At 50.9% G+C, this 20,334-nt stretch overlaps 8 protein-coding genes across 8 annotated transcripts; 3 read left to right on the top strand and 5 right to left on the bottom strand.

The window, feature by feature from the left end:
* Positions 1–360: 360 nt before the first annotated feature.
* Positions 361–1,581, top strand: N7515_006438 (uncharacterized protein; the record flags this gene model as incomplete). The annotated part of the gene is made up of 1 exon (XM_056667182.1): positions 361–1,581. The coding sequence occupies one exon, from the start codon at positions 361–363 to the stop codon at positions 1,579–1,581; it is 1,221 nt and encodes a 406-aa protein (XP_056520778.1).
* Positions 1,582–1,796: 215 nt separating this feature from the next.
* On the bottom strand, positions 1,797–3,986 carry N7515_006437 (DNA topoisomerase 3; the record flags this gene model as incomplete). Its single annotated transcript, XM_056667181.1, has 7 exons — positions 1,797–2,586; positions 2,639–2,775; positions 2,823–3,145; positions 3,199–3,368; positions 3,417–3,595; positions 3,645–3,845; positions 3,900–3,986. 7 exons carry the CDS (start codon positions 3,984–3,986, stop codon positions 1,797–1,799), a joined length of 1,887 nt encoding a protein of 628 aa, XP_056520777.1.
* A 250-nt stretch (positions 3,987–4,236) lies between these two features.
* N7515_006436 (DUF1295 domain protein) lies at positions 4,237–5,345 on the top strand (the record flags this gene model as incomplete). The annotated part of the gene is made up of 2 exons (XM_056667180.1): positions 4,237–4,605; positions 4,662–5,345. 2 exons carry the CDS (start codon positions 4,237–4,239, stop codon positions 5,343–5,345), a joined length of 1,053 nt encoding a protein of 350 aa, XP_056520776.1.
* Positions 5,346–6,206: 861 nt separating this feature from the next.
* On the bottom strand, positions 6,207–9,031 carry N7515_006435 (ATP-dependent metallopeptidase FtsH/Yme1/Tma family protein; the record flags this gene model as incomplete). Its single annotated transcript, XM_056667179.1, has 2 exons — positions 6,207–6,997; positions 7,057–9,031. 2 exons carry the CDS (start codon positions 9,029–9,031, stop codon positions 6,207–6,209), a joined length of 2,766 nt encoding a protein of 921 aa, XP_056520775.1.
* Positions 9,032–9,612: 581 nt separating this feature from the next.
* Positions 9,613–12,544, bottom strand: atrR (transcription factor atrR; the record flags this gene model as incomplete). The annotated part of the gene is made up of 8 exons (XM_056667178.1): positions 9,613–10,318; positions 10,366–10,512; positions 10,587–10,928; positions 10,990–11,165; positions 11,219–11,715; positions 11,767–12,122; positions 12,189–12,316; positions 12,368–12,544. The coding sequence occupies 8 exons, from the start codon at positions 12,542–12,544 to the stop codon at positions 9,613–9,615; spliced, it is 2,529 nt and encodes an 842-aa protein (XP_056520774.1).
* A 1,025-nt stretch (positions 12,545–13,569) lies between these two features.
* On the bottom strand, positions 13,570–14,059 carry pam18 (putative mitochondrial DnaJ chaperone (Tim14); the record flags this gene model as incomplete). The annotated part of the gene is made up of 4 exons (XM_056667177.1): positions 13,570–13,708; positions 13,762–13,815; positions 13,884–13,957; positions 14,009–14,059. 4 exons carry the CDS (start codon positions 14,057–14,059, stop codon positions 13,570–13,572), a joined length of 318 nt encoding a protein of 105 aa, XP_056520773.1.
* A 181-nt stretch (positions 14,060–14,240) lies between these two features.
* On the top strand, positions 14,241–14,864 carry N7515_006432 (uncharacterized protein; the record flags this gene model as incomplete). The annotated part of the gene is made up of 2 exons (XM_056667176.1): positions 14,241–14,245; positions 14,297–14,864. 2 exons carry the CDS (start codon positions 14,241–14,243, stop codon positions 14,862–14,864), a joined length of 573 nt encoding a protein of 190 aa, XP_056520772.1.
* A 1,088-nt stretch (positions 14,865–15,952) lies between these two features.
* Positions 15,953–20,059, bottom strand: tcsC (putative two-component osmosensing histidine kinase (Bos1); the record flags this gene model as incomplete). Its single annotated transcript, XM_056667175.1, has 2 exons — positions 15,953–15,979; positions 16,040–20,059. 2 exons carry the CDS (start codon positions 20,057–20,059, stop codon positions 15,953–15,955), a joined length of 4,047 nt encoding a protein of 1,348 aa, XP_056520771.1.
* Between the last annotated feature and the right edge of the window lie 275 nt (positions 20,060–20,334).

The following is a 20,334-nucleotide window of genomic DNA, read 5'->3' as shown; positions in this document are numbered from 1 at the left end:
CTTATCTAAAGTTATCTAAAGTTAGAAACCTAATGGAAGCAGGCAAGGATCTTTCCTCTAAGCTCTTTATGCAATGACAAACGATCAATGTCGGCATCCACGATGAAACAAATAGACAATGGAGGCCCATCTATGTTATTCAAGTTTGGGTAGATGGGTCTATTTGCCAATGGAGGCAATTCGAACAAAGACCTGCCTTGTCTTCATTGTTTCAAATATTGTCAACTTCAAGGTATTCCATATAAAGTCCTCACGTCCATCGAGAACGATGGAGATCTCCTCAGAACCTTTTTCACCTTATCTTTCATCTTTAAGACCTTTACTCACAACATTACTCACTCTTACATCTCTACTTCCAAGATGTTGGACAAGTTTGTCCTTGGAGCTTTCTTTGCCACCCTCAACGGGATTGGCCTTTACCAATCCATCCCTCTCACTGGGATCACTCCCACCAACAAGGTATGGTGGCGCAGTCTCAGCTCTCTCGAGATCGTGTGGTCCATCCACAGCCTCCGCAAGGTCCACCCATACGTCTTCCCCGAGGATGATGCCGTCTCCAACAGAGACGTGTTCCTGCAGTACTCCACCAGCCTCGAAGAATACGAGAACGCCAGGCTAGCCCTGGAGAGATCGATCGAGGCAGGTTCGGAGTACAGCAACATCCCAGGGGTCACTTCCGCAACCCTCTCACCCAGTCCCACCGCAGAACCCACGTACATCTACGTGGACGAACACTCCACCATGGAGCGTTATCCGCAGGTCGAATCGTACCAAGAATCCTTGACAAACATGTTCTTTTTCGTCATGCTGATGGCTCTTCTCGTCTTCAATCTGATGATGCAGTTCTTCAACTACGCGACAGCGAAGAGCACCAACCAATACGTCGAAGACCTGCACTTCGGGATTCACAAGCAGATGATGAACATCGGGCTCGGGCTTGGAGACTTGCAAAGACAGATCGACGAGTTTCGCCCCGTCATCATTTGGCTGGAGCACACCATTCGGTCATGTACGACCGATATGCAACGGTGCCTGGTCCATGTAATGGGCGTGATGGAAGAGAAGTACAACTCGAGCATGGTTGTGATCGAGAGCAAACTCGACCAGGTCAGTGAAACACAGGAGAGCTTAAGAAGCAAACTCGACGAGGTTAGTGAAACGCATGAGCGCTTGATGAAAAATACTGAGAAAATCGATCAGATTCCAAAGCAACTGGCCTGGCTAAACCTTTTAATCGCAAAGACCATGGATGACGCTGCATCCGAAGCCAACCCCAACGGCGGGCCCAGCTCCAACGGCCGGCCCAACTCCAGCGGCGGGCCCAGCTCCAACGGCCGGCCCAGCTTCAACAGCCGGCCCAACTCCAGCGGCGAGCCCAGCTCCAACGGCGGGCCCAGCTCCAACAGCCGGCCCAACTCCAGCGGCGAGCCCAGCTCCAACGGCCGGCCCAACTCCAGCGGCGGGCCCAGCTCCAACGGCCGGCCCAACTCCAACGGCCGGTCCTCTGGGCCTCAAACCCCCAATACCGACAGGAGGGTCAGCATCAGCCACAGGTGGAAGGGGAAGCATCCGCAGCCTTGAGCGTTCGGGTCGAGGCATATGATGAGGTGGAGAAGGAGGTCCAGCTTGGGGCAATGGTCACACTGCCCGGGCTTTGAAAATGTTCATTCTGTTTTTCCTCTGCATATAGGCTTCGAGATGTGCTTTCAGTTACTTTTAGCGATTCAAGTATAATGTATCATCAGTTGAAGATTTGATTTGTGTCTGTAGAGAGTACCTGGATAAAATTTTCGAGTTCATGACGTGGCGCTTTCAACTAGATATTTGCGACAGGCATCTTTCAGCATATTGATGCGTCTTTGTGTATGAATGAAGACTTCTCGGTACATATCCAGACTCTGCTGAACGACCTCCTGTCGTGTCTTCGTGCCCGAGCAGATCTCAAGCATTCGCAATTCCATTTCTTTGCGGAGGAACGGCTTGCTGAGGGACACACTATTAGGTAGACCGGTAACGACGTTGTCATATCCCTCCACAAGGGCAACGCCCAAGCGAGTCGGGATGAGTTCTTGCACCGAGGTGCGGCCACTGCCCCGTTGGTTTGTGGCGACGTATTCACGTTCTTTGATCTTGGCAATATGTTCTGCCATTGTGGCATCCGTACCAATCCCGTTGGCGTCCATCAGACCGATCAGCTCGGGCTCGGTCAGATAGTTTGGAGCGGTTGTCTTGCCTTCAAAGATATTAGCCTCTGTGGGCTCGAATGACTCCCCTAGTTCGAAGTTTGGAAGTTGCTGGCTGCTTTCCCACTTGTCGTAGACGTATACATCCAAATAGTTTCTCTCCAGCACGATGAGACCATTGGCGTGGAAGAACTCCTCGCCATATTGGATCTCAATCTCTGTACTCTTGCCCTTCGCATCTTCAGAACAGCAGGCGAGGAATCGGCGGACAACGAATTCGTAGACTTTTTTTTCATTGGAATTCAATTGATTAGGTGAAACCCAGCTGACTGGATGAATGGGTGGATGGGCCTTGTCGTTGTGGCGGCCGGATCGAGGAGTCCGGAATTTACCGTCAATGAGTCTGGACCTTCGTCAGCATATAGGACAATGACAGGCCGGTCTGATAAGCTCACTCTCGGGCGTATTGACCCCATGCATTGTCGGGATATTGTTTTTCGATCAGTTTCTTGAGGTCGATTGCTTTGTCAAACTGATCTGTCTCTGTTCTAGGATAACTGATGAATCCTTTGGTATAGAGTCCTTCTGCTACCTTTGAGCTTGTCAGCTAGTGTCTGACCAGACAGTAATTTTTCTTACTTTCATGATGGTCTGACTGTCCAAACGAAGGAATCGACTGCCCATCATCTGTAAATCTACCGTGGTCAAAGGCAGCGGCCGCCATTTGCTTGTAGGCTTCTGATTCACTTTTGTGACTTTGGCTTGTTTTGCAGTCAAACATCGCTCTAACATCATCGTCACAACTGCTCGATCGAAGAGATGTACCCGTCTCCAAAGAAAGTTGACTTTCTTGCCCTCACGGTTCAATATAACCTTGATGCCCCAAAATGTTTCTGGTTTGAAATTCTTGACTCTCAAGTATCGGTCAACAACAAATCCCAAGGTGGGGAATTGGCAGGATCCTAAGTTTTTAGCTTGTTCACTTCTTGGTATGGCTATGACCCGATGGACTTACCATAGCTGATGACTTTCTCTTTCAAGGCTGCCACCACTGTTTGTAGCTGTAGGGTCTGAAGGCGAGTGAATGCAGCACCGATCCGAAGATCCAGCTCGATTCTTGCAGCTACAGCATTGGCCTGATACTCGTCGAGGTTCACTGGTTCCAAAGCAGCCCGACGGACATGTCTACCTCTCGTTAGTTCCGATCACACACAGAATATCAACATGACCTACGCGCTTTCCGTGTTACTGAACTTAGCTCGCTTGACTTCGATTCGCGCATTCCCTGCTTTTGCCTGATTGCGGACCTCGGAACCAATGTGCTCGCCTTCACGATCACAATCAGTCCAGATAAACAAAGCTTTGGCGTATTTTGCTTGGTTCCGAATATTATCGGCGATTGGTAGCTTGTCCTATTAAGAGTATTAGTATGTAGTCGAAACAGCTCGTCAGTCTCCCTACCTGGTCAACTGTTTCCTGCACAGGGGCCTCGAAGAGCATTCCCGGCGGACAGGACATCCATCCTCTGTACTGGCGGTCAAAGTCCAGGCCAGTGAGATGGCCCACTACGCTGGTCATGGTGACCGAGCAATTGCCCCAGGCACCACCGAAATTGAAATCAAATTCATAGTTCTTCACATACTGATTCCCACGGATTGCATGCTATGGATTTTCGTTAGCTTTTCATGAGTACCTGGTCCTCTATAAGAAACGTACTGTCTGAAAAGAACCGCCGGACAGGTGAGTGGCCACTGCGCGAGCAATGGCAGGCTTCTCAGCCACACACAGGATCTTGCGAGCCATGATGAGCTCCTCGAATCACATGGGATTCATGGTGATGGGGATGTCCTGATATGTCGATCACATCTTCTTCTGGATAATTCAGACGCGAACGAGATGCTTGAGACGCGCAGTGACGCCTGAGGCACCCAGCGGGTAAACTATTCCCGATGAGGTAATCGACACAACATCACAAAGCTTCGACCTCCACCTTAACTAGCAGCCACTCTTAATCTCGCTCTTTTTCTCCGGTGGCTTGTGTCGTATTTTACAGATGGCATACTTACCTCTTCCCCGCGTCGAGTCCCTTGTGGACGCGACCTCCTTCCATCTTACCGTTCTTCCCTACTTATCCCAGCTGCGATGGCTGCCCGACAGCTTGCGCGAAGCTGGTCTTGATGTTTATAGCTTGCGAGCTGTTTATCTTGCCACCAACCCCTTCGTCCTTGCGCTTGCCTTCGCTAGTGTTCTGGCCGGTTTATTCTTCATCGCCGCTGAGATCAACCGAAACTACTCGCAAGTGGACCGCTTTTGGAGCATTCTGCCCGCAGTGTACAACGTTCATTTTGCCGTCTGGGCTCGTTTATCCGGCATTCAAACCCATACTTTGGATACAATCGCTGTTGTCAGTGTTATTTGGAGTGTAAGTTAGATTCACCGTGCGACCCTGTGCATGCGCTAAGTGGAATGTCGCAATAGGTTCGCTTGACTTTCAACTACTGGCGCAAAGGAGGATATTCGATTGGCTCAGAAGATTACCGCTGGGAGATTGTTCGCTCCAAAGTGAACAATGGCTTCGTCTTCATGATCTTCAATCTTGGCTTCATTGCAGTGGCTCAGTCGCTGCTGCTTCTTCTCATCACTGCCCCGACCTACATTTTCCTGGTCACCGCATACAACCAGGGAGCAGAGACATTCGGCCTTCCGGACTTGGCTTTCTCCCGCGCTATCATCTTCTTCATTATCATTGAGTTCTTCGCCGACGGACAACAGTGGAACTTCCAGAATGCTAAGAAGGAATACCTGAACAACGCGCGCATTTCCGAGGCCCACAAGGACCAATATTCCGCCGAAGATCTCGACCGTGGCTTCGTTGTCAGTGGCCTCTGGTCCTGGTCCCGCCACCCCAACTTTGTCGCCGAGCAGGCCGTTTGGGTGACCCTGTACCTGTGGTCCTGCTACCGCACCCAGACTTACTACAACTGGGCCGGCCTTGGCGCTTTGGGATATCTCGCTATCTTCCAGGGAAGCACCCGTCTGACTGAGAGTATCAGTGCTGCCAAGTATCCTGAGTACAGCGACTACCAGGCTCGTGTTGGCAGGTTTATCCCTCGCCTGTCTGTCAAGGCTAAGAAGACAAAGGCTAGCAAGAAGAGCAATTAAGGTGTGGGTTGATGTCGAAGCTGAAGAAAAGAGCTAGAAGCTATATCAGATGGGTGGATTCTTTTTCGCTATTTTTTATACTATTTTAATGAGCCTTACTCTGACCATTTCGCATTATTCCCAACGAAGTGCCCTTTGACCGTTTTGAATTGAGAGTCACATGCTCACCCAAGGGGGTCGACGCGTCTGCTAGTGAGCGACAATCGATGTACTTGTCGGCATCGGTGTATGGGGAGTCAGCATCGGGTCCAACTTGCTGCGGTGCTGAGTACATCGACTGTCGCTCACTAGCAGACGCGTCGACGCCCTTGGGTGATGGGTACCTTGGCTGTCGCTCACTAGCAGACGCGCTAGAGCCCGTGAGTGACATGGATGTTTGCTTGCTACGTACATGTAGACCACAAAGATCGCTTGCCGGCTATACCTAGTGGTGAATCAAACGGCTAGCGATTGCGGATATTCTCTCGTTTCTTCACTCAAAGCTATGCCAATAGACGGCTCTTACATATTACAAGGTAGATACTTGGAAGTCCTTCTGATCCAGGACACATTTCGAGATAACTCCCTATTATACATCTAGTACAAGTTGTGCATACCCGACGGGCCATGGAGATGGACAGAGGGGACAAATAGAAGAGAAAAAGAAGAAATAAAAAGAAACAGTCTTCTTATTGCACGACAGGCGGGAAGGTAGAAAGGTGCTGTAGACGAGGGTAGGGGAAAAGAGAAGATGAGAGAGGAGAGAAAAAGGGAGATGCAATCGATAAATACAAACAGAAGAGAGGGTACAGTGATATCATGTTACCCAAAGCTGAAACAACCAAATGGACAAAAGCAGAGGAGAACACCAGACCCCCGAATCTATGAAGGGGGAATAGGTGTCTCGTCCCGGCCATCCTTGCCAGTGGTTTCTTCGGGGCTCTGGGTGTCGGGGGGCGCAATGGTCTTGCCGCCCTTACCGTCGAAGTACTTGGCGAACTCGCCAGACTCGGGGTAAGGACGCGGGCCAAGGAGACGGATAAGATCATCACGTCCCAGGACCTCCTTAGACAAGAGTTCCTCGGCGACGATACCAAGCTCCTTCTTCTTCTCGGTCAGGAGATCACGGCACTGCTTGTGGGCTTCGTCGATGATACGGCGCACCTCCATGTCAATGGAGTGGGCAGTAGCCTCGGAGAAGGGCTTGTGGAGCTGCTGCTGAGAGTCGTCCTCGTAGTAGATGTAGCCGAGTTTGGAGGACATGCCGAACTTCGTGACCATGGCAGTAGCCATGCGAGTGACCTTGTTAAAATCGTCACTGGCACCGCTGGTCACAGTGTCGAAGTGCAATTCCTCGCTGACACGACCACCAAGAGTCATAGCCATGCGGTCCATCATCTGGTTGACGTTCATCAGGTAGGTGTCACCACCGGCGGGGAGGTATTGCGCATAACCCAATGCACCTTGTCCGCGGGGGATGATGGACACCTTCAGCAATGGGTCAGCCCACTTGAAGTACCATCCGCAGATAGCGTGGCCAGCCTCGTGGTAGGCAACGGTCCGCTTCTCCTCGGGGGAGAGAACAAGGGACTTCTTCTCCAATCCACCAATCACTCGTTCAATAGCCTGCTCGAAGTGTTTCATCACGACCTTGTCTGCGTTGCCACGGGCAGCTAGAGGCAGGAGCGTTAGCATTCATACGATCATAGGGAGGTTATGTGTGAGAACTTACCAACAAGAGCTGCCTCGTTGACACAGTTGGCAATATCAGCACCAGCAAAACCAGGAGTCAGAGCGGCGAGTCGGCCCTCCATGTACTCAAGGTTCTCGTCTGTGACGATCTTCTTCAAGTAAACACGGAAAATCTGCTTGCGACCGTCCATGGTAGGTCGGTCAATGGAGATGTGTCGATCAAAACGTCCGGGACGCATGAGGGCCTTGTCGAGAACATCCGGTCGGTTGGTACCGGCGAGGACAACCACCTGGTCAGAAGTGTTGAAGCCATCCATTTCGGTGAGAATCTGGTTGAGAGTGCTTTCACGCTCATCGTTTCCCCCACCGACGTTTGACTTCGAACGGGATTTTCCAATTGCATCAATTTCATCAATGAAGATAATGCAGGGAGTGTTCTTCCGGGCATTGGCGAACAGATCACGGACACGAGAGGGACCAACACCAACAAACATTTCGACGAACTCGGAACCACTGACACTGTAGAAGGGCACGCCGGATTCACCGGCAGTGGCCTTGGCAAGCAGTGTCTTACCGGTGCCTGGGGGTCCTGAGAGAATAGCACCACGGGGGATCTTTGCACCCAGCTTCTCGAAGCGCTCGGGCTGCTTGAGGAAGCTGACGAATTCCATGATCTCGACCTTGGCTTCGTCCATGCCCGCAACGTCAGCGAACTTGGTCTTGATATCGGTCTCGTGGTTGAAGCGCTTGGCACGACTCTTTCCAATACCAAAGATTCCGCTCTGGCCACCGGCGCCGCCACCGGCACGCCGCGACATCCAGAAAACACCACCAAGGAAGAGGAGGGTAGGAGCCAATGACATCAAAACGCTACCCCATGGGGTTTCATCGTGGTAGGCGACAGGAATACGTTCATGCGATGGAATCTCCAGTTCATACTGAGCGGCCTCGAGCTTCATCTCGAAGCTATCGACGGAACCGATACTGAAGTAGACATATGAGGCAGGCTGGCCATTTGAGTCAGGGTACACTTGGGCTGCAGCTTCGCGGTTAAGATCAACCCGAACCCTGTTGCTGTTGATTACAGTCAATCTCTCCACGAGGCCCTTCTCCAGGTAGTTAGCCCGGAATTCTTGCCAAGTGATTTCCCTGCCCCCAGTTTCGCCGGGGAAGACGCTGCGGTAGACGTAGTATGTAACGAGGGAGGTTATGGCGAACGAGATGGGGTCGAAGCGGAACTCCAAGACTTTGCCCATGTTCGGGGGAACCTTGCCGCCCTTCTTGCCGTCCTGTTGCTTCTTATTCTTGTCCTTATTAGGATCTTGCTTTTGCGAGGAATCCTTTTCATCTTTAGGATCCTTGCCTTGTTTGGGATCCCGTGGTGGTTCTGTGCTGGGTTGTTGCTGGCCCTCCTTCGGCGATTGCTGGCCCTGCGGCTTCTGCTCCGACTCCTTATTGAAATGAACGCTGGCTTCTTCGTCACGGCGTTTCTCTTCGGGAGTCCGCGTGTCCGAGAAGCCGCGCTTTGCGCTTGCCTGCTCTTCGTCATGCTTTCGAAGCGCCTCCAATGCAGCGTCGGAAGTTGTGACCGTCCACAAGAATCGCATCATCCTGATCCGGTCCATCAGGGTCGGTGGGTGGTCCGGATCGAGGTGCAGCCTGACCTCTGGTGGAAGCCCGTTGGTCATGAGGTACTCCCGAATCTGGGTACGCCGCACCACGTCCATACCCTCTAGCCATTCATCCACCCTTCTCAGTTCAGACTCGGTCAGAGCCGACTTAGTGTGCTTCGTTTGCTTGTCATTGTTGCCGCCGTCTGACGAGTTGTTCCGATTGTTATTGTCGGGTGGTGTCGGACCCTGCGTGGAGTAGGTTCTCGCGCGGTGTGATAGTACCAAGTATGAAAGCCTGGACGGTTGCACACGCAGGGGAGCCAGTCCCGTGCGACCGGTGCATTCTGCGGCCTTCTTCGAGTAGCGAGCAAGATTGCCTGGCCGTCGGAGTAATGTAGCCATAGTCGGGGAATGGAAGCCCCGAGGGCTGCGAGGGCGGGGGCTAAAGGGTGATCAATCGAGTTTAAAATTGACGGATGAATCCTCAATCCATCAAAATTAAACGTGAGGGGGGAGGAGCGGAATTGAGCTGTGAAGTGAGAGGCTCCAATGCGTCCCAGCCCGGTGGTGACGCCTTGTGGTTCCAGTCGGTTCCAAATTTTCGCCGATCCGGCTGAGTCATCAGAAGCCTGCGCCAAGTGGAAAATGGGCTTAAAGCCGAGAGTGCTCTTGAATCTTAACGCCGTGGTTTACTCCGATAACTAATTGACTGATTATTTTCAGAGTGGATTGGATTCAGTTGGAGACTGGTCTGTACATATGCCTAGAAAAGGCCCCGCCTTTGCGCCATTCGCTGCATGGAACTCATAATCATCCCGGCCATCATACTAGAGACCTCAGGACGAGTTTCAAAACAACAGCGTTTAATATACATGTGTAGAGATGGTTCATTAGAAGGACATTAAGACCGTGGGCAAGTGGTCTCTTTCAATGAGCCGCATAAAAGATTAGAAACGTGATCCTGGCCCTTAGCACGGTTATGATCACTGCAGGCCACCAGGACCAGCTCCTTCAAAAGGAGGGAAGTTCGTGGACATGTCCGCCCAATCCCATTCAATCGTCATTGGCATCTGCCAAAGATCCTGTGGAACAAATGGCTGCTGGAATGGCACCATGCCGGGACTAGCAGTGCTGAATGGAGGTTGGTCGGGGAAACCAACATTAGCCATTTGATCAGGACTCAGCATGTCTGAGAACTCCTGCCCGATGCCAGACATAGCATGAATATTGCTTGGAAGATCAGCAGAAATGCCGCTGGTTGGAGGCATTGCAGTTGCCGGATATGGTGTTTCCGTGTCGGGCGGAGGGGCTGTGGTCGTAGGGTCTGTGAAGATGGAGGAGGAGAAGGATGCGGAGGTGGGCGGTACTTGTGTACGTTTTGCGGAGGGCGAGGCTGTCGATTGTTCATCGGCCGCGGCTGTAGAGTCGTCGGCATTCTTGCGTTTCTTTCGCGAATGGGACTCTTTTTCGGCTTTGTCCAAGACCACTTTGGCGATTCTCTCGAACTCGCCACAGAGGCCTAGCATGCGCTTGATGCTGCCATTGGATTCATCCGAAACTAAGGTAGACAGGAAGTTGACCACCACGTTCATTAATTTGACATCGGACCGAGCACGAGCATCGTTCGGGTTCTGAAGGATATTGGCGAACAGAGTGACAAGGGCAGACACCGGGTAGTATAGGATCAGCCTGCTAAAGTCAGCAACCACTCATTCTTACGATTTTCTCAGACGTACCAAACACAAGCAAAGTCACCTTGCGGGATATACTTGATCAAATTAATCGATGCTCTGGCGGCGGTGACGCACAGGACTGCCGACAAGAAAACCCTTGGGTTCAACGGCCGCGCATTCAATCCCTGAATGGCATAGTTGGACAATCGACTGGTCCAATAACCATGGTGAACTGACATGCGATGAATGGTGGTTAAGCAATTGTAGTAGGCGAAATGTAGGACAACAACGTGGATGATGAGGGGGTGTGGGTAGCTTGAATTTCATGTTCGGGCCGGAAGTCAATAGGAATGCTGTCTTTCCAGTCTTCCAACTCCTTATCGAGCTCGCCAATGGTATTGAGCAGTTCACCATCAGATTGTTTCGATGCTTTGGCGGAGTAGAGTCGCTTATATACCCGGCTTTCGATGGTAGCGAACTCACACAACGAGCGGAAGAGGTTGAACTGGCTTTTACCGTCGGATAGGGGCACATTTCCAACGTTATCTGGCGGGTCCTCGCTTGGTAACTCGACGTTCATATCATCATCATCTTGTACTGGTGGTCGACCAGAACGTAGACAGATGCTAAGAATTTGGTCAGTATCAGTGAAAGAGGGGTACGTAGACGTTTGGGCGCGTATCATACTCTTTGTCAAGAAGATAGGCGATCCAGAAGACTCTCTTCCGTTGCTCAACTTCTGCAGGGTTAAGACCAAAGCCAGAACCACGTTTATGTAACCCAATACTGTGGGAGAGTCGAATGGCGGCAGCGACTAGGAAGAAAGCAGGTTGTGGGTTAGGGGTTCCTTGAAGGAAAAGAGACTAGAAGTGTAGGTAAGAAGTATGCCCTCGAATATAGAGGAAGACCACATTACCATGCCCAATAGCGCTTGCACGCTCAAGAGATCAGTATTACGCATGGTGAGTTCGGTTAGAACACCCATGGCATTCTTCAGATAAAGCCATGCTTTTTTGTCTTCTTCGTGTGGCACCAAGTTGCTCATGACCCGAAGTCTGTGGGAAATGGCCAAGGCAACATTGATACTTGCCCACCAGCCCGAGCCCTCATATGGATCACGCGAGTATTGCCGCTCCACCAAGTGCATAAACGTCGCTTCGTGGAAAAGTGGAAACACGCAATTGAAGTTCTCGAAGAAGTCCTTGAAGAGAGAAAGAGCTTCCTCCTTCGGCGGAAGAGGCTTGAACACGCGCCTTGCGAAGATATCGCTGAAGATCTCGGGCTTCCAGTACATCCATTTATTGTCATCCACGTAGGCTGACGAGATCATATCCTGGAAGGAAGTATCGCCGGTTTTCTCATTGACCCATTGGATACCCTTTGGAGAGAATATGGAGAATCCCGATGATGATCCTGCGATGAATCAATATACGTGCCCCCCGAACGATTGCTATAATGACATACCAATATACCGGGTCTCGCCGCAGTTATTTGTCACTAGAGAGCACATCATATCCGACAGTGCCTCAACCTCAGTCTCCGACTTTTGTGATTCCGGTGATGTAGCGGCCGTTTGAGGGCTGGAGATGGAGTCCATACGAGGCGTGGTTTGATGAGAGCTGGGGGCTTGTTGGGCTACTTGAGCCACGGATCTATTCGGGGTTTTCGCTGCATTCAAGGCATTTGAACGATCGGCGAGCCGTTTCTCTAATGTCCCAAGATCTGTCTTGCCGCCATCATCCTCTGACAACAGACCCGACAAACGCAACAGCGACTCCATGCGCCCTAGGCGGTTTTCGAGGCCTTCGATATATTTCGCTCTGTACAGAAACTTCAGGGTCAGATCAAGGACTCAGTATGCAATCAAGTATACACATAGCACGTACCCTTTGGGGGGATTCCGCTTCTTCTCCACTTGGGTAAAGATGCATTCCGTCTTGTAGTTGATGCAATGTGAACATTTCGGCATTTTACCATCGCATTTGATCTTCTTCTTCCGGCACATATCGCACGCCTAGCTCTTGGTTAGATGCACTCTCAACATATATGGGGAAATAACGATTACCCTTGCGATCCTCCGCCGCTTCGCATCGTTGGTCTCGTCCCCGGCGCCCATTGACGAATCATCGTACATAGATCCCGCTTGCATTTGAGGGTTATCATAGCCGTAGAGTTGTGGGGTTTGGTTCATCATCGTGGGCGGATCAAAGCCTAAGCCGTCGCCGTCCCCCAAGCCGTCCATTGCTCGTCTGAGGGGCAACGGATACTGAGCGGATTGGAAGTAACGGTGATATCAAGTAGTGGACGATGCGGGGGATATGCGTCCTCGGCAAACAGTACTTTTCCCGCTGTGAAAGAAGAGAGGTCCGTGAGGGCTCCGAAGATTATGGGAATGATTGACGCATGAAAGGATCGGCTCTCTCTCTCAAGATTTAGTGGATCATGAGGATCATTCAAAGGTCGGAGACTCCTAGTACGTAAGGTAGAAAGAAGGACGTAGATGGGCGTATGATATCGAGAATATGTGAACAGTGAAAGCTATGTATGAGTCTTTGCTGCCTTGAAGATTATTTAGTGGCATGACGGAACCCCCGATACCCGACCGCCGAGCCAAAATTCAATCGGTCGAACTCGTCCGATCCGGAGAAACAGGGGGGTTGACCACTTGACCTTCCCTCTGTTCCCCTGATTTTCTAGGCCTTGGCGAAGGAAATATCGTTCTACTCCTAGTTATTCACCGCATTTTCCTCTTTATAGTTGCAAACTTGTTGGTATGCTACGTGGTGGGGTAGGACAGCGTCTGTGCCTTCAATGTTGTCACAGGGCATTATAACCCCACTTGACCTCAGCAAGTCTACGCAGTACATAAGGTTGTCCAGGGCCTCGCTGTGCTCGGTTTTACACAAGTTAAGCAGATGGATGCTTCAAGAGAAGTCCCAACATGAGAACGATATCGGTGATGACCGGTTCTAGAGTACAACTGGAGACGTAGAATGGAAGGAGTAGAAGTACAGTAGAAGTACAGTAGAAGTACATTCAAAGAAGAGCGGCGATCTCAGGGATATGTAAAAACAGTGCATATAATACAACAAGGTGGGTAGGAGCAGTTCTGTTCCTCCGACCTGGTAAAATGCCAAACCAACGCCACGCTATGTTGCCCAAAATATGATGACCAGATGCTCAATGTCGAGATAAGTTTCACATTCCCCTCATCGCCGGACTGCGATAGCTGGGAATGAATGAAGTCGAAATCGCATTGCACCGGTCTTAAACATGTTTGTCGAGGAATTCCTTCGCTTCGTTGATTTTGGTGGCCAAGTATGGACTGCCACCGCGATCGGGGTGGTTGAGCAGCATGAGCTGGCGGTGATTCTTGCGGATCTTATCCTTGGTCAAGGTTCGTTCACTGAGAGGTTTTTGTCAGTTTTGGCACATCGGGAATTGATCACCGGCACATACGAGAGTTGCAGAATCAGGGAGGCTTCCCGGCGGTTCATGCGGGGTTCAAATCCTCTGTAGCACAACCGTTAGTCTTCAATATCCCACAATATAGCAATCAAGAACCAGAGTGTTTGACGAACCCTTTGTAAAATGCCTTTCCGGCGGCACTCAACCCTCCCTTGGAGCGACGGTAGGCGACCAGACCAGCGCGGCCCTGTTACAGAGTTAGTCTCATATCGCAGACACAACGGCTTTCCCCACTCACCAGGAAGGCAGTCGTGGCAATACCAAGTCCAATAACCAGAGGAGAAGCCATATTGTTGATAAGTGGTGATGTTAGTTAGACCGGGGAATGAACGAGGAGGCGCCGGGATAGAAAAGTCAGCGCGGGTGGTCCCGAAAGGGTTTAGCGTAGTCTGCTCCACCATTCAGGCCCGAAGCTACAGAAAAAGTTTCTTGCGACACAACGAAGACATAACCAACACCAATCCACAGCCATGCGGTAAGTTTTGATATTTTCTATCGACAACTTCCAATACTAACGTTCTGGCAGTGTTGAAACCTGTCACTTTTGTTCCCGCCCGGCCTTCCCTAGTAAGGGCATCACATTCGTCCGCAACGATGCCCGACAATTCCGCTTCTGTCGGTCAAAGTGCCACAAGAACTTCAAGATGAAGCGTCAGCCCCGCAAGTTGAAGTGGACCAAGACTCACCGTGCCGCTCACGGAAAGGAGATGATTGTGGACTCCTCCCTTCTGCTGTCCCAGTTCGCCAAGAAGAGAAACGTCCCCGTCAAGTACGACCGCAACTTGGTCGCTGCCACCCTCACTGCCATGGAGAGAGTCGAGGAGATCAGAGCCCGCCGCGAGCGTGTCTTCACGAAACGCCGCCTGGCCGGAAAACTGGCCCGCGATCGCCAGCGCGAGGCAGACCGCAAGGTCGTCAACGAGGGCGAGCACCTCATTCGCAAGGAACTCCGCGAGCGCGAGGAGGGTCAACCCATGGTGCTCGAGCAGAACAAGGCCGCCAACAGAGTCCACGGCCAGGAGAAGATCCGCCAAAAGCAGAAGAGCAAGCTTTTGGTGGATGGTGGAGTCGAGGAGGAAATGGATATCGACTAAATCTTCCCTGGGCATCTGTTTTTCTTTCTTTTGTTTTCAATGCTTCGTCAGATACGACACGGTTCTTGCAACAAGCAGATTTTCGGAGTTGGGCATGCTTGGGTGTTTTAAAAAGCAAATCAATGTTTTTTCATCATATCTCATATCCAGTGGGCTGTTAGCCCTGCTGTTTGGGCTACTAAAAATGTCTTTGAAATGACCCAAAATGTTACATAGGTTGCCAATATAGTGACCAGAGTGGTCAGCGACCATAATGAGATTCTTGGAAAACGACCCCAACAGATATTCCCTTCAAGTCATTGTGACATCTCTCTCGCACATAGGTATTGAGTCATTCAATTGGTCAACCCAAGGCAACCCACCAACCGAGCCCGGAGGTGCCAATGTTTTAAGCACAGTGACGAAGTGGTTCAACTCGAGTTCACAACTTATAGGTAGCAAATCAAACGCCACACAGGTCTATGAGTCTCTACTCCAGGACTCTTGACTGCGCACGTATTGATCTTTGCCACTCGGGCTTTCTCAATTGAATGAATGTTGTTCTCTAGGTACCTACATATAAGAAAGAGATCACTATCCAGGTACAATCACGTCTAGACCCACTGGGGGAGAATCATGGCCGAAATACACACAAGCCTCACGGAAATTGAGCGGGATTCTTGTGCCGCACTTGTTATGACCAGTAGCGAAATAACTAAATACAATACAAGAGTGAATAGCACGAAAATGCTAAGGTTGAGAGTGAAAGGAAAAGCAAGAGGTGATGAAAACGGAAAAGAGAAGGATGGAAGAAGAGGTAAGGAAAAGAAAAGAACAAAGCGCCCCTCTGGTAAGCGAAAACTCCCCTACTAGGTCATTCTTCCATATAGAATAAAACCAGGTCCTAGCATCGTATGCGCCAAACACCATCCCCTAAGAGGGGAAATCGATATGAGAGATAAAGCGAATGCGGGTGGGGATGTTGATGAGGAGCGTAGCAGAAGCGGGAAAGACGAAGGTGGGTATGAAGTGGAACAAGGTAGATGGGACTCATATAGACAGGGTATAGTCGCATCAAAATCATCTGCGTGGAAATAAATGTGATAAACTCATGTACTGTTCGATCGCAGCAATGCCTAGAAAGTCATTAGCCAGGCTGGTTTGAAGATTCGACCTCGAACATACAGCTAACGTACCCGCTCATCGATCATCTGTTCTTTCTCTTCATGTGGACTCACCACACTCCCTCGGGCGATGGGACCGGAGGTTGTGATAGACCGGGATTCCACCAGAGGGCGAGGGGATGGCAAGGGTTGCTGTTTTGACCGCTGCTGAGGAGGTTGTTGCTGCTGTTGATTCTCAGACATTGAGTAGTTCGGATGCATTTCCCCGCTACTCGAAATCCTGGATTCTTTGCTCTTCTCCAGTAACGACCCACCAAGCGTGGCACATTTGAGAATAGTTTGCATCATCTGGTTTTGTTTGAGAGGCTTGGACAGATATTCATCCATTTGAGCCTGGATACACTTCTCGCGGTCACCCAACATGGCGTGGGCAGTAAGGGCGATGATTGGGGTTCGTTGAAGTCCACTCTCCCTTTCGTATTCACGGATCTTGCCGGTGGCCTCAAAGCCACCCATGACTGGCATTTGAACATCCATCAGAATGACATCGTATCGACGTTTCTTGACGGCCTCGACAGCTTCCAAGCCATTGCCAACAACGAACACGTTGTGGTTGTGCTTCTGTAGTATCTTCATCGCAAGCTGCTGGTTCACATCATTATCCTCCGCCAAAAGAATGTCGAATGAGCGTGAATTGTCTGTGGTGATTGGCGTCGACCGGCCTTCCAGGGCTGGTAGCATACCATTGCCCAGATCAATTGGCTGACACGGGGTAGTCATATATGAGCTGATACCGAGGTCCAAAGCGGACTTCAAGCTCACGCACACCAGAGGACAAACCAAGACGATGGGAATGTACTTGAACTCGTCGAACGTCCGCAGAATTCGAGCCGTGTCTACGGAGTCAACAATAATGACATCGTAGGCGTGACCAGACTCCTTGCCCGAAGGGTCTTGGATCTCGGGGGGCGGAACATGTTCCTCGTTGCGTACGACCAACGGCTCCAATTCAATCTTCTTCAACATTTTCATAACGTTGGAAGCCTGAACGCCATTCTGACCCTTGTCGATGAACAACACGCGGTGGTTCCTGTACGGCAGGAGCTGATTGGCAATGACGCTCAAAGACTGATCCGCCAGTTTCACGACGCAGGTGAAGTGGAAGGTACTTCCGTGTCCGTATTCGGAGGTAACCCAAACGTCACCGCCCATCAGATTCACGAGGCGCTTGGAGATCGACAATCCCAGACCTGTACCGCCAAATCTGCGGGTGGTTGAGCCGTCAGCTTGTTGGAAGGTGTCGAAAATGAGGTCAAGCTTATCCTCCTCAATTCCAATACCGGTGTCGGACACTGAGAACTCGAAAGCGTATTCATTGGTCGTGCACTGCTCTCTGTCCGACTTGCGGATGGTGAGCTTGACCTCACCATGCTCAGTGAACTTGATAGCATTGCCAACAAGGTTAAGAATAATCTGGCGTAAACGGAATGGATCACCAATGACATAATCGGGGACGGTGTTGTCGACTTGGTATGTCAGACTCAAGAACTTCTCATTGGCCTTGACAGCCAAGGTTTTGAGAGCGTTGAAGACAGTACCCCTCACGGTGAATGGAATGCTCTCAATGACCATGCGGTTGGCTTCAATCTTAGAAATATCCAGAATGTCATCGATAATAGTCAACAAACTGTTGGCCAAGTTGTGCACAACATTCAACATTTCTCGGGTGTAAGGCTTGAGATCATCCGTGTCCAGCGTCAACTGGGTCATTCCAATGATACCGTTCATGGGCGTTCGGATCTCGTGAGACATGTTGGCCAAGAACTCTGATTTGGTGCGATTGGCGAGTTCGGCAGCCTCCCTGGCTGCAGTGTTTCGCTGAATACTATCACGCAGGTTGGAAACCATCTTGTTGATCTTGCGCTTCAGCTCATCCATTTCACCAGATGCATTGACCGTAATCAACTTGGTGAAGTCACCATCAGTAGCAGCATCTGTAATTTCGCCGAAAGCGCGCACTTGCGATGTCAGGTTCTCGGCCATGGTGTTCACGTCCTCGGTGATTTCTTTCCAAGTACCCGCAATGCCCTCCACGTTGGCCTGTCCACCCATCTTGCCGTCGACACCGACATCTCGAGCGACCTTTTTCAGCTCAGTGGCGAATTTGGCAAGTCGACCCACCATGTGATTGATGGTCACCTTCAGGGTGAGGATCTCTCCCTGGGCATGCACTTCAATCTTCTTGCTTAGGTCTCCCTTGGCAATAGCTTGCGTGACATCAGAAATACTTCGCACTTGGGACGTGAGATTTTGCGCCATGGTGTTCACGTTATCAGTGAGGTCTTTCCATTTTCCTTCCACATTGTCCACCTTGGCTTGACCACCAAGGGTACCGTCGGTGCCGACCTCACGGGCCACTTTGCTAACCTCGAACGCGAAAGTGTTGAGCCGGTCCACCATGCCATTGATAGTGCTCTTGAGATCAAGGATTTCTCCTTGTACGTTGGCAGTGACCTTTTTGGTAAGGTCGCCCTTAGCGACAGCGGTGGTGACGTCCGCAATCTCACGCACCTGAGTGGTGAGATTGTTGGCCATGCGGTTGACATTTTCTGTCAAATCTTTCCATGTTCCCTCGACGTCGTTAACGGTGGCTTGGCCGCCGAGAACACCGTCTGTGCCGACTTCCTTTGCGATCTTGGTGACTTCTTGAGCGAATTGCCGGAGTTGGTCCACCATGGAGTTGATGATGTTCTTTAGCTCTGCGATTTCCCCCTTGCAGTTGGCCTGAACCTTCTGCGTGAGGTCACCCTTGGCGACAGCCTTTGTAACAGTGGCGATATCTCGCACTTGTGTTGTAAGATTGTTGGCCATGGCGTTGACATTGACCGTGAGTTCATTCCACATGCCTTGGACGCCCTCGATCTGAGCTTGTCCTCCAAGAACACCTTCCGTACCGACATCACGCGCGACTCGAGTAACTTCCGTGGCGAATGTTCGAAGTTGGTCCACCATGGTATTGATAGTCTGTTGTAGTTCCAAAATTTCACCTTGAGCTCGGCTCTCAATCTTTTGGCTCAGATCTCCGTGGGCGACAGCAGTAGTAACAGCCGCGATTTCTCGCACTTGATCTGTCAAATTCTTGGCCATAATGTTGACGTTCTCTGTAAGTTCTTTCCAAATTCCATGGACGCCAGTGATCTGGGCTTGTCCACCGAGTATTCCTTCAGTACCGACTTCACGTGCAACACGAGACACTTCGCTACCGAAGACCTGCAGTTGGTCCATCATAGTATTGATTGTACGTTTGAATGTGGCGATTTCGGGGTCCATTTCCAGGGGGTGAATTTGGACCTTCATGGAGAGGTCACCGTTAGCGACTTGAGTGATGATGCCCCCAATTTCACGCAAAGCTTTCTGGAAGGCCTCGTTGGCCTGTTGGTGCTTTCGCAACTCGCGCTCGAGGAGAACGACATCCTCATTTTCGACTTTAGTGAGAGCACGGCGGGTGTGCTCTTCTTGTTTTTGTAATTCGTCGCGAACCTGGGCGATGATATCCTTCTGGCTGCTTATCTCCTCAGCCTGCTTTTGTACGTGGTTGCGGAGAAAGCTGATATCCTCCTCTCGCACGACGCGGGTACCGCTATCATCTTCATCGTCTGTTTCGTCGTCAATTTCACCCATAGGTGGGTCGTCGCCCGCGGGGGTCGGTTGGATCGTTCTTTGCTGCTGTGACAGAGAGTCAGAATCTTGACCGGACGACAAGCGAGAGAGCCCAAATGTCCCCAAGAAATTCCTCTCGTTGGTCTCTCCAGCAGACGGAGTGGTCGGGTGGGGATCCGCCTGCTGTTGGAAATTGTGGTGACTGACAGCTTGATATTCCAGATGGTGCACGCGGCGCACTAAGGCCTCAAGCTCGGCTTCGAAGGCTGCCTTGGCGGGACTGGGTTCTCCAGGAAGTGTGGTCGGTTTGGCACCGTTGGCTTGCAACTGGAAGTCGAACGGGGGCGAAGAGGAACCGGGGGTAGGGTCGTCCCTTGCCAGATTCTGCAGCAAGGCAGTCGCGGCTATGAATGTCTCGTCCGCGCCAGCCATTGTGCCCTACATGACGTTAGTTCAGTGAACTAATTTCAAGGACATTTTATCGTCCAGATCGAATACCGGAAACACGGGGGGTTCGTCGGGCTGCCAGTCCCAGATTTTAGGGAATACTCACTGGAAAGTCGGGAATCCTGACAGGATAAGAGATAGTACTCTAATTAGGGCGACATGAGGCAAAAAAAAGAGAAAAATAAGAGGAATAGAATAAAATAGGTCCCACGATAAGAATCGGGGATGGTACTTTCTGAAAGGGAATCAAAAGAGAGATT

This window comes from Penicillium bovifimosum, assembly GCF_028826915.1.
Source record: "Penicillium bovifimosum strain IBT 22155 chromosome Unknown utg000005l_segment0_segment0, whole genome shotgun sequence".
In the NCBI taxonomy this organism is placed as follows: domain Eukaryota; kingdom Fungi; phylum Ascomycota; class Eurotiomycetes; order Eurotiales; family Aspergillaceae; genus Penicillium; species Penicillium bovifimosum.
Note: the sequence above shows the minus strand (reverse complement) of the source record. Positions and strands in the feature narration are given on the sequence as shown.